Source organism: Choristoneura fumiferana, chromosome 18 (assembly GCF_025370935.1).
Source record: "Choristoneura fumiferana chromosome 18, NRCan_CFum_1, whole genome shotgun sequence".
Taxonomy (NCBI): domain Eukaryota; kingdom Metazoa; phylum Arthropoda; class Insecta; order Lepidoptera; family Tortricidae; genus Choristoneura; species Choristoneura fumiferana.
In genome coordinates, this window is record NC_133489.1 from 17647599 (window position 1) to 17661255 (window position 13657).

At 36.9% G+C, this 13657-nt stretch overlaps 1 protein-coding gene across 1 annotated transcript; it reads left to right on the forward strand.

The window, feature by feature from the left end:
* Positions 1-6617: 6617 nt before the first annotated feature.
* On the forward strand, positions 6618-10197 carry LOC141438484 (uncharacterized). The gene is made up of 4 exons (XM_074102380.1): positions 6618-6790; positions 6920-7013; positions 8976-9126; positions 9834-10197. The coding sequence occupies exons 2-4, from the start codon at positions 6920-6922 to the stop codon at positions 10048-10050; spliced, it is 462 nt and encodes a 153-aa protein (XP_073958481.1). The 5' UTR covers positions 6618-6790; the 3' UTR covers positions 10051-10197.
* Positions 10198-13657: the final 3460 nt, after the last annotated feature.

Sequence of the window (13657 nt, forward strand, 5' to 3'; positions counted from 1 at the left end):
AAAACTAACTCTTCATTTGAAATCAGCCATAGACAAATTTCTACATAAAGTATGAAAAAAAGGTTATCCCTTACACTGCCCCTTACTCGAGGCAATCATATGTTTTACAAATTTAAAACAGAAATGAAGTATAAACTCTGTGCGAGAGTACAAAATACAAAAGAAGTTTAAACTAAATCTAAGCACTTTACAAAGAAATCATGTTTTACCTTAGGTAAGGCTTTTGTAAAAAGATCTGCCTCTAATTCAGCTGAGGGCTTGTAAGCTAAACAGATTACTTTGCGTTCAACACATTCCTGTATAAAATGATATGTTTTGTTCTACGAAAACATTCGTTCTCCACCATCTTGAGTGTGCTATGATTATCATTATAAATAGTAACAAGATCATGTGACTCATTCCTACAACGTAGCTCTAATAAAAAGTTTCTAATGAATTTTGCCTCTTTAACAGCATTTCCAAGAGCATAGTATTCAGCTTCTGTACTAGAGCAAGCGACATTTTGTTGTTTGTGGCTATGCCAATTTACAACGCAATTACCAAACCTACTCACGAAACCTGAATAAGATTTTCTATCGAGTGTATCCCCCGCCCAATCTGCGTCGGATGAAATTTCAACTTTATTACTACCCCTCTTAAAATTGAGTCCGTAGCCAGTTGTCCCAGATAAATATCGTAGTACGCGTTTAGCGGCGAGCCAATGCGATTCATTATAACATGTGTTATATTGACTAAGCTTACTGCACGCAAAAGCTATATCTGGACGTGTGCATACAGCGAGATACATTAAGCTTCCAATAAGCTCCTGGTATGGAAACCTTTGGTCGATTGTCTCTGCTTTCGGCAGATTAAAATTGATCTCCATGGGAGTCGCTATCTTGTGACAATCTTCCATGTCAAATTTAATTAAAAGATTTTTCACATATTGAGCCTGCGTCAATTTTAAAGTTCCTTGCTCTCTGTCCCTTTCAACTTTCATACCCAACGCTTGTTTGACTGGTCCAAGGAGTTTTATTATAAAATTGGAACTGAGCAATTTATAAAGCATTTTCTTTTGACATTCATTGGAACTGAACACGAAAAAATCATCAACGTATAACGCTATTATCACTTGGTCTTTGAAATAGACACATTTTTCAGTCTTTAACTGCGTATATCCATCGCTTATCAAAACATTATGAACTTTTTCGTTCCAAGCTCTACTGGCTTGTTTGAGTCCATATAAACTCTTTTTCAGTAAACAGACTTTGTTCTGCCCCTCAATTACAAATCCAGTAGGTTGTTCCATGTAAATACGTTCATGGAGGTCTCCATTAAGGAATGCCGTGTTCACGTCAACATGTTCGATATCCATGTCATTTTCGATTCCAATTGCAAAAAGTAAACGTAAAGTACAGTGTCTTACAACAGGTGCAAAAGTTTCTTCATAATCAACTCCATATTGTTGAGTGAAACCTTTAGCAACTGAACGAGCTTTAAATTTTTCGAAGTTACCACTTGGATCTACTTTTTCTTTGAAAACCCATTTGCATTTAATTATGTTTCCATCTTTTGGTCGATCAACAAGTTCCCAGACACGATGTAACATGAGTGAATTATATTCCTCTTGCATAGCTTTCAACCAATCATCAGCTTTTTCACATTTTATAGCTTGGTTATATGTTCTAGGTTCATCTCGTCCCGTTAAGGCTAGTTCAGTGAAATAATTCATTTCATAATCCTTAAACCTTATAGGAGGGTCCGGTCACGAACAGGTCTAGAATGCTCAATAATTTCTGTATCAGATGCATTTTGCTCTATGATATGAGATTCTTGCTGAATATTGTTCAACGATTCACCTTCTCCCTGTTCATCAGATGTCATTTCTTGAACATTAAAATCTTCAACATTGGAGATTATATCAGAATTGGTAGATAAAGCATCAGGTGTAGCATACTCATCATTGTCAGGTTCATTAACATTTTCATCAGAAGTATTCAAATTATATATTGAAACTTCAATATTATTCGGTAAATCTTTGAAATAATCATAAGATTTTCCATTTTTTAATTTGATTCCTTTAACATTTTCAAGGAATTCAACAGAACGTGCTTTAATCATTTTTGTGCCATCAGCTGGATCTCCAAGTCTATATCCTTTGGTATGATTACAGTATCCTAACATAATGTAGGGTTTTGATTTGGGATCAAGCTTATTACGCTGAGGTTGTGGAGTGAGAGCATATGCTGTACTACCAAAGACTCGAAGATGACTGAGGTTCACTTTGGATCCAGTCCACAATTCTTCAGGAGTAGCTTTAGTCAAAGCAGCAGTTGGACTACGATTTTTTAGATAACAAGCAGTATTTACCGCTTCTGCCCAATATTTCTTCTCCAAGTCAGCATCTTGTAACATGGCTCTAGCTTTTTCCATTAAAGTCCTGTTAAGGCGTTCAGAAACACCATTTTGCTGTGGTGTGTATGGCACAGTAGTTTCATGAACTATACCGCATTGATTAAAATAATTCTGAAAACTTTTATTGCAATATTCCGTACCATTGTCACTCCTAACACGCTTAATCTTCAGATCGGTTTGATTTTCAACTAATGTTTTGAATTCAATAAACGTATTCAAAACTGTTGTTTGATCTTTACGAACCAAAAAATAAATAAAAGATTTTCGCGTAAAATCATCAGTAAAAGTAATGAAGTATCGACAACCACTCCAACTATCCACCGACATAGGTCCACATATATCCGTGTGGATTAAATCTAATTTAGTCACGCTTCTATGTGCCTGACCACGAGGAAATGATTTGCTCTTTTGTTTTCCTTCAATGCAAGGAGAACAAGGAGTCAAATCTCCATTTGAAAATTCAATACCGCGTGCCAATGAATCACGAAGGATTAACATACCTTTCAAACTTAAATGTCCAAGTCACCGATGCCAAAGCTCTAACGAATCAGTTTTAGACATCAAAGCTTTACCTTCAGTGCTAATTCTAGGCTCTTGGTTAAATGCAGAATAACATTTCCCTTTCTGATCAATTTTGTAAATACCATCCACATTAGTAGCAGTCAGATCACAGGAACCAGTCACGCAAACATTATCCTTCCTGTAAACATTACATTTATTAATATCAAATATTAAAACATAGCCTTTTGCTGCGACTTTGCTAACAGACAAAAGATTAGCTGCTACTTTTGGTACATACAGGGCATCAGTAATCACTTTTTCAACATCATTGTCGAATACCATATTGACATTACCTACGCCTTCACTATATATTATATCATTATTGGCAGTAGTTATTTCGGATTTAATACTAGGAGAGTAATTAATCATCCAGTCCTTCCTATTAGTCATATGACTAGAGCATCCTGAATCTAAAATCCAGTTATCCCTATTACAAACACTACTAACTAAGGCAGTCTCTGTAGTGTAGAGAATAAAGATGATTTTGTACTTCCCTTCTTTGAAGATGAAGCATCAAGGGTTGAATCATTATTTGAAATCTTCTTAAAATTCTTCTTCAACTTAGAGCATTTTGGTTTAATGTGTCCTTTTTCATGACAGTTGTAACATATTGGAATAAATTTATTCTTCGCAATAAGAATCTTGTCAGAAGGTTCCAAATTTGATTTGCCTATCTCCTTTTTAAATTCACTTTGAATTAATTGGCATTTGACGAATTCTGACGTCAATTTAGCACTTGTGGCTTCCATCGCCATAATCAATGGATCAAACTCAGCTGGCAAACCAATATGCATCAATTCGGCTAATTCCTCGTCATCGACGACACAGCCAATGTCAGCTAGTTCTTGCGTAACGGAAATAATATTTCCCAAATAGTGATCCATACAATCGTATTCAGTATACTTAATTTGTGCTAATTTTCTTTTCAAAGAAAGTCTACGACTTATGCCTGCATTCTCATAAGCAGCCTTCAATTGTTTCCAGGCATCTTCAGCTGTTTTTGCATTTTTGACATGTGGATAGCAAATTGGTTTTATATTTAACAAATCTTTGCATATGCTTGCTGATTTTGAATCTTCAATTGAATTTGTAATTATTATAATCCAATACAAAATCACATAGTCCATGGCATAACAATAATTTCATCTGAAATTCCATGTGCCATAATTTGAAACTCCTTCCAGCTTCTCAATGACCATATTCGAACCAGTACTTACAACAAAATTGTTCATCGAACTAGTCGGAATATCTTTTTCGTCATTTTGATAAAATAATATTTTTCCGAAAATAATGTCGTCACTATTATTTCACAAAATATAACTGATTATATTATTTTAAATATAATTAATACTTTTTTGTACATAATTTATATAAAGTGTAAAGGTTTTTTCTGTAATTTTTATATATAGATTATTTCAAGGAGAAAAGATTATATTTTAAACTAGAGACTGATATAAGTAGAACCCCCGGACTCCTTCATTTGGCTCTAATTGAGCTGCCATAGACAAATTTAGATTTCAACAGTTCGTATGAAAAAAGGTTATCCCTAACAGTATCTCGACTATCTAACAATTTCAAGATAGACAAATCACGTTCAAAAAAGTCCGTACATACTGCTTTGGCGGGAAAAAAATCCGACGAATAAACTAGTCCCGCGGAAATTTCTACCCCAAGACCTGTTGATTTCAATTCTAAATCTCCACAACCGTTCCGTTCTTTGTACATGACAACCGATCCTGGTCCATATGTGGTACATGTAGAGTTGGTAGTGGCCAATCCCCAAGGAGATAATAGCTCACTTCACCCTGTTAAGTTCGGAAGTTTCCTATTTAGAAACAATATAAAAAACATATTGGAAGATGGTATCAAGCGGATTGGTAGCAACAGAGATGCTAACATGTTTTTAAATAATGACAAGTTAAAAACTGAGAATTTAAAAGCTTACATACCAAACTACAACATTTGTAAAATGGGAATAACAAGGGGTATCCCTGTGGAGTGGTCCCATGAGGACATTTTGGAAAATGTGCGGGTGCCTGAAGGCTTTGGGCCAATAATCAAGACAAGATGGGTGAGCCGGAAGGTGACCACTTTGGATGGTACAGTCTGGCTGCCAACTAAAACAGTTGTTCTAACGTTTGATGGTCAGGCTTTGCCATTGAGGATTTTCGCTTTTTACTCGTCCTTACCAGTGGAACAGTACATATACCCCACCATACAGTGCTTTAATTGCTGCAGGTTTGGGCATACACGTGTGCAGTGCAGGAGCAAACCTCGCTGTAATAAATGCGGAGAGGAGCATGATGGTGCATCCTGCTCCTCTAAAAATTTTAGATGTCTTCATTGTAATGGAATTCACAAAGCCACCGATTATAACTGCCCAGAACAACAAAGACAAAGGAATATCAAACACTATATGTCTTCTCACTCAGTCTCCTATCAGGAGGCTGAAAGGCAGTTTACTAAAGTCAAACCTACATTCGCAGAAGCTGTAATTCATCCCCATCCCCAGAGCTCAGAGCACACTACCTCTTCACCTGTCATGCCTCCACCCTCGGATTTAATTTCATACAAAAAAACTGTTCTAATAAAACCTAAAAGAGCCCCTGTAGTCAGTAAAGGATACAATCAAAGAGAACATGATGCCTTAATAAATAGCTTCAATATTCCTCCTCCAGCTAATGGTATTGCCAATCACAAAGTTAAATTTAAATATTGGGATACCTAAAGTAACTACTGCTCCTGAAGCGAAATTAAAAAAATATATTGAAGATAACGATTCATTGAGTTTCCTTCAGTCTGTTCTTTCTAACCCGTTTGATACAAATAATTTCTCGTTACTATCTCTTTCGGTAAAACACAAGTTAAAAATATGTGCTGATTTAAAAATATCAGACCAACTTGCCGGTTTGGCCACTACCAATGGTAATAAAAAAAAAATGATTATCTACAGCCATGACTTAATCAATGTTGCTAAATCTTCTCTCATTGAAAATTGGAATCAAAACTGGTCTGACCCAAACCAGCAAAAAGGCCGTTTTTTCTATAACTTTCACCCTATTGCTAGTACGAAACCATGGTTTTCCAAGTTGAAACTAGACAAAAAAACTACATCAATAATATCAAGATTAATATTAGGCCACTGTTCATCTCCTGCTCACTCGAGCAGGCTTAAAATCAAAGACTCGCCTCTCTGTGATTGTGGCGCAGAAATTGGCAACATTGAACACATTCTGTTAAATTGCTCCTTGCGTGATAATCCATCTCTACTTACATGATATTCTTGTGGAAAATAAAGCTCCCCTTCCTTATGACCTCTCCTGTATATTACCATTATCTCATAAAAAATATGTATTATCAATAATTAAATTCCTATCAATTCATAACTTAAGATCATAATTTTTCCTTATATTTAATTATTTATTGCCCTATCTACATCTTTGCCTAAAGTCATTATCCAGTCCAATGATAATAATCCTCCGATCCATTTCTAAACAAGAATATTCCTTCACGCACCTATATCAAGATTGAAATGAAATCTGTCGAAATCGGAAAAGACATTTACGAATAACACGACACTGGCAAAAGTGGTTTCTCAACAAGAGTACCGGTTGCCATATTCAGGGAATGTAATTACCCTGTTAAGAAGAAGAAGAGGCTGTCTGTCTGTCTGTCAATGTCACAATAACAAGATGTCAAAATCAAGTTCTGAACTGTGAACTGAAATCAAAGACTGAAATACTGAAATTCTTTTCATATTGCGCTGTAAATTTAATTGAAAATTTTCAATATTTTTTGTCTGGCTCGTTGGTACAAATAAGACTAAAGTATAACGGTAAGTAAAACATATTGTCCAGGACACGGCAGATGGAACCTTTATTTTTAAAAAACCTTTATTGTATACAAAATAAATTGCATTTGCAACAAACAAAATTCGCAACTGTGTATTTTTTCTTCGTTTCAGATGTCTAACGGCCAGTATAGACATGTATGGCGTATAGCTTTCACCAATTTTATTAATTCATTTAGACCCCGTCCAATTCAGGGAAATGCAATGGGTAAGTTTATAATGTTAAAAGGTATTTTTTTTTATGTATCTGATTCTAAAGTTAATAAGTATAAAAAAAACAATGTTTTACAAATGCATACTACCTACACATTTCTAAAACCGAATTGTTGCAATACCTAATGTTATTGTTTTCTATTTTGTTTTACATCTACCCTCTACCTTAAGTTTGTTTGTAGCTCTATTGTAATGTTTTGTGTCACCTAAAATATGTTGTAGTTTTTATAAGTATGTACTGATATTTTCAGAAATTGCAATTAAATTTAATGACAAAAACAACATTAACAGGTTCCCTGTCCCAAAGCAATGTGTAGTGTTCTTTTGACACATCCCCATAGTAATGATAAAGTAATGTAATATTCGTAATGTAATGTCCCCCATAGTAATTTTCATTGGTTATCTAAATGTGGTTCAATATAATATACTTAATACATAAATGTATTATTTATCGAACGAACAACTGCATTATTTACATCACTACTGGCCTCATGTGCATATGTGCCTCATGGACTTACCAGTAATTTATGTATTTTATTTTTATTTTCAAAAACATTACACAGTATTACAGCTTTTTTTTTTTTATTCGAGTGGATGGCAAATGAGCGAGTGGGTCTCTTGATGGTAAGAGATTACCACCGCCCATAGACACCTGCAACACCAGGGGAATTGCATATGCGTTGCCAACCTAGAGGCCTAAGATGGGATACCTCAAGTGCCAGTAATTTCACCGTCTTTTGGCCGGATGCTGCACTTCGTAATGAAAGCAAGCGGCTTTGCACAGCGATAGTACAGGCTAAACTGAGTGATTTGACCCGCAGCAGCGGAAGTTTCACCCCTTAGGAACAGAGATGGCACCACTTCTTTAAAAAATATATATAGGTATGCATTAAACCATTCATGTTGCATACAACATACAATGTTTTTAAGCAATAAGTAAAAACTACCAATCAGGTAAGAAAAAAAAACTTGGCGTTGGTTGCCAAAAGTTTTCAGTAAATATTTTTTTTATATTTTTTTGTACATAATGAATTTTATGAGCTTTAATTTGGGATATTAAAAATTGAAATCGGTTTATTAGTTTAGCTTGTAGAATTTATTGAAATATTTTTTAAAGAAATTTGTGCTCACATTTAAACTTTCATATTTCGTGAAATATGATAGGTATTGGTGTCGGATTTTTTTTTAAATACTCGTTATGTACTCAGTAATATGTTATGCATTAAACCATTCATGTTGCATACAGTTTTTTTAAGCAATCAAGTAAAAACTACCAATTAGGTAAGAAAAAAAAAACTTAAGATGGCGTTTTTTGCCAAAAGTTTTTAGTAAATATTTTTTTAGTATTTTTTTTATAAGTAACATATATAATAGGCTCTAATTTGAGATATAAAACATTGAAATCGGTCTATTACTTTAGCTTGTAGAATTTTTAGAAATATTTTTTAAAGAAGTGGCGCCATCTCTGTTCCTAAGGGGTGAAACATCCGCTGCTGCGGGTTAAATCACTCAGTTTTGCCTGTACTATCACTGTGCAAAGCAGCTTGCTTTCATCACGAAGTGCAGCATTTTGTCTCTAACAAGTATGACTATAATGCACTGTGTAATTTATAAATAGGTAGTATCAGTATAAACTAAAACACAATATAAAATGGGTAAGATAAAAAAAAAAACCTGCATGAACCACATGTGTCTCATGGGACAGTGAAACTGTTAAGTTGTAATCATTATGGCTATTTAGTAAAGGTTATGGGTGCGTCAATTGTTCTCAGTTGGTCTCTATGGAATATTTTGAGCTGCAGCGTTTGCCGAGTCTGTGTTTTCTCAAAAAGCTTCATCATGGTTATAATAATTTACATGTGCTTGGCACAGAAAGTTTTTTATTTATTCTTAGATAACTGTACCAGTGAAAGCTTGAAATATTGATGTGTAAAAGGATAAGTCATTTAAATTTCAGGTAAAGATTACATAGGAAATGCTTATTTTGAGATTCCGGCAGATCCAAGTGTGGGCAAAAGAAAAGCTACTAGGTGGTATGACCCTGCCAAGGGACAAGATTTCCAAGATCCAATTCCTGCCGAGTGGGAAGCATGGTTGAGAATGAGAAGGTAATGCAAGAATGGGTTCACATGGCAAGTATAATCGCTGATTGGCCAGCGCAACTATCTAAGAAATTAACAGTTACTGCTACACTTACATATATGAAACACTGAAAAGTCATAGTCACCCACTGGTTTGATTATATATCCTCAAGCGATGGACTGCATGTTTTACCCTGAGCTTTCACATTAAATACTATTGTTGCTAGGATTGTTTTCAGACCTTATGATCTTTTTAGTTGGTAGAAAAACATTGTGAGTAGAGTAGGTGATATATAACTCCCCAGTGTAAGAACTGCTATTGTCAAAGATTTACTCGTAGAAGTTTAGATATGCCTATGCAGCAAAAAAGTATTATGTAATTATACGATGCTATGGCGTGGTACTGATAAAGTAGTGCCATCTTATTCTGGCTTACGATAATTTTAAAAATATAAATAAATAGTCTTATCATTCTGGAAGGCCTGTGCTTGCTGGAGACATATAGGCTGGATACAAGACAGATAATAATTTGCGTTTAAGACCACCAACAAGCATAATCATTGTTTCTGATATGTTTACAGGGGACATGAATGTGTTAATATTTAGATAAGATGAACCCATTTTTAAAATATTTGTGTTTTCCATTATCACCAATCAGTTTAACAACAATGATAACTTCAGTAGAAAATAATTACCTACAATTGGTTTAAGAGGCACCTGTTTGTACTTTACAGAGTAGATCCTCCAACAGAAGATGAAATTGCCAGGAATCTAGCCATGGCCCAGCTAAAGAAGGAAAATGCAATGAAGATTGAAGCCAAGAGGTTGGCAGAAGGAGGCTCCCTTCCAACTATGCCTCAAAGAGGTGCAGAAACCTTTCCCAAATACAGTGATTACCACACAGGACACCCAGACGACCACCCAGAGAAGAAACTATACAAGAAACACTAGAGTAGTGCTTTTTCTTTACCTCATTTCAGTGAATAGAGTACAAATACCTAAGTATTTTGTTGAGTAGATAGAACTTGGCTTTTGTTTTTTTAAAGCTTGTTCATGTTGTAAATATGTAAAACTGAATAAAATATTTATTTAAATATGCTTTGGTACTCATTTCTTTTGTAAAAATTACGTATCTATACTTAGTCAGTGTCATGATTTACTGCGCACTTCAGTTAGCACCTTGTCGTTTTGAACTACTATAGGAGACTACTATTTATGACGCTGACTATACCGTATTTGTCTGTATTAGGTGCTTGACCTTAACCCTTAATAAGAACCCATTTATTGGAGCATACTACCACAGAATCAAAAGCAGTTATCGAATACATACCTGACAAAGGGTATTTATAGGGTAGCTAATAGTATTTTCAATAATTAAAATGAATAGGTTTGTAACTTATTTAAATTTATTACTAAAACAATAAGGTTGAATTTCCAAATCAATGCATGTGGTCGCTAAATCGCCTCTACCTAATTAAGGGTTAAGGCTGCATTTCCACCAGAGATGTGCGGTGCGAGCATGTGGTGCGAGGAATGCGGTTGTCCTTTATTCTACTACAGAATCGCTTCATTTACCTATCCTCGCACAGCACAGCTCTAGTGGAAACAGTTGAGCGGAGCGAGGATAGTTAAAGCGTTTCTATTTGTTCATGAGAAACACATTCCTCGCAACGCATCCTCGCACATCTCTGGCAGATACACAGCCTAAAATCAGAAGGGTAAACGTGACAGTACAGTCAGCATCAAAAGTAGCGGATCACTTTTATTCTGACGCATTGACACATTGACAATCTTGCATGGCGTTTAGTACGTGGCTGTAAACCGACGAAGTACGAAAATGTATAGCTATTTTTGATGCTGACTGTACACCTGTTTTCAAAAAAGAGACTAGCAGTTCGTATCGTACCGCCCCTCTCGCTCTCGTATTAAATAGTATAAGTGTCAGTGGGACCGCACGAAACAAACTTCGAGTTTCATAGTAGCCCGGTTGTTTTAAATCTTAAACTTGCACATACTTACAATTAGCTATTCAAACCATTTACTTACTTAACGGACGTAGGTACCGTACCCAAGATCATAGGCTCTCGAAGTCCCGAGTGAGGCGTAATACGGAGGAGGTCTGAAGCTAGAAACACACTAACGTCGGAGGCGGAGCGGTGCCGGTTGTAACATTTGAGCTAACGTGAAAGAATGCACACAGAAATACCACGCCACGCTTATTTCCCGCGCGGTATTCTGTGCGCCCAGGGTCGTCTTTCACCTATTTGGGGCCCTGGGCACATTAGGATATAATAGGCCCCGTACGACCATAATAAAGCACGATTTAGCTATCGGTTATCGTTTGGTAATGGAGTAGGGCAGGGTTTCTCAAACTTATGGCTCCACGTACCCCTGTTAAAGTTTCTAGACGACAGCGAACCCCTGCCCCCCCCCCCAAAGAAAGTAATAAAATTGACTGTTGGAGAAATTAAGTTTATTTTTATTTCAATCATCATTATAATATAATGGATATTATTTATTTCAATAAAAGGTAACAAATATAGGTAAGAATCGTCTTGCTAACGAAAATACAAACTGAAACAAACAAATAAGTACTTAACAAATTTGGAGTTGAAATAAAAAATACAAAAGACTCCAAAAACCAATCTTAATCATTTTGCCAGTCTTGCAGCCACCATCACGTAAACCTTGTCGCGAACCCCCTACCGTCGAATAGCGAACCCTACCCCACTTTGAGTAACCCTGGAGTAGGGACTAGGGGGCCCCAATCCATCGCGGGGACCTGGGCACGTGCCCAGTGTGGAAGAGGGGCCTGTGTGCGCCCTCTTTCATGTTAGCTCGAATATTACAACCGGTACCGCCTCCGCGCCGCGCCGCACCGCCCTGGCACCGCTCTCTGTACCCTACCCATACCCTACCCATACCCAACGAAGACCAAAAACTGCCTCTCAGGGGAAAAAACTCTTGTACCTATAAGCGAATTTTGACATAGTTGTAGGGATTGGTGTTTTAAACCACATACTAAAAGCACTGATGGGTGGGGGTGAAGCTAACGGATGTTTTGTAAAGGTTCCATTTTTAGAGTTCCGTAGTCAACTAGGAACCCTTATAGTTCCGCCATGTCTGTCCGTCTGTCCGTTAGCTGTGACTGTTAGTACTAGAAGCTGTAATTTGACACGATTATACATATCAGTCACGCCGACAAAGTGGTAAAATAAAAAACAATAAAAAAATTTTTTAGGGTCTCCCATAGACGTAGAGTGGGGGTGAGTTTTTTTTCTCGACTAACGTTGTAGTGTGGGGTATCGTTAGATAGGTAAATAATTTATATGTCGGCAAACCTTAAAATGAGTCGCTCAATTGACTAATTCTGAGGCGAAGGTTCGCGGCGCCAGATGGCGCTCCAAGCGCATCTAACGAAACTTCGGAGCGGGGCGGCATGGTGGGAGCCTGTGGGAGCAGAGCAGACGCTTGCAGCTGCCGCGCCGGCTGTAGTCTTTGGGCGTCTTTGGGCACTTGCAAAGACTACAGTATATATAGGGAGACTTGCTTGCGGACCTCCAACGGATCGTTACGCCTCAGATTCTCAGTGTTAAAATTAATAATAACTATTGTAGATTTGATTATATAACGTTTTAAACTTTCCTGATTCTCACTCATAGTCAAAATACCACAAACGGGACTTATCACGCTATTATTATACAAGTAATATTTACCTCGACGTTTCGGCAACGTTACAGTTGCCGTGGTCACGAGTAGACTGAAGTGTGGGGTGTCAAGTCTGCCTAGCAGCGCGAGTTCTTCGAACTACCCGCACTTGATCACTAATAGTGCCGGCACTCGTATCACGAACTACCCGCACTTGGTCACTTTTATTAGTCACCCTATCACACCGACACACAACACTAACAACGTCCGATCGTCCCTCCGAACATTCATCCCGACGCCGACACTTATTAATAACAGGATTCCGCGAAGATGAAAGCTAATTAGCTTTAGTGCCGGCACTATTAGTGATCAAGTGCGGGTAGTTCGAAGAACTCGCGCTGCTAGGCAGACTTGACACCCCACACTTCAGTCTACTCGTGACCACGGCAACTGTAACGTTGCCGAAACGTCGAGGTAAATATTACTTGTATAATAATAGCGTGATAAGTCCCGTTTTTGGTATTTTGACTATGATTTGATTATATCCTGATTGTGTTAATCTTCGTTTTATTTTAAAATAACGGTTCTGTAGTGTAGTCGAGATGTCTAAGGAAAATGAGCATCGCTCTGGCTCTCCGCCGACATATAAATAAATATCATGGGACACTTGACCAATGAGGGCTATCGTTTTTTGTCTCACTAGATGGCGCACTGTTGCGTGAGGTTTTTAAGTATGGCTTTCAAGGTCTGTTATTACGGGCGTAAAAACAAAGTTTAGATTAAAATCATATTTAATACACCTTAAAACCGTACCATAAAAATATCGAGCATGCCACAGTGTTGCATAGTCCCCGTTTTGTTCGGAAAAAGGGAGGACAAAGGTTTCCGAAAGACAAAACTGTCTCAAAAC

Coding starts and splice junctions, on each gene's coding strand:
- LOC141438484 (XM_074102380.1), top strand. CDS start 6,920: ATGTCTAACGGCCAGTATAGACATGTATGGCGTATAGCTTTCACCAAT. Junction 7,014..8,975: donor AATTCAGGGAAATGCAATGG/GTAAGTTTATAA, acceptor TTTAAATTTCAG/GTAAAGATTACATAGGAAAT. Junction 9,127..9,833: donor GCATGGTTGAGAATGAGAAG/GTAATGCAAGAA, acceptor TGTACTTTACAG/AGTAGATCCTCCAACAGAAG.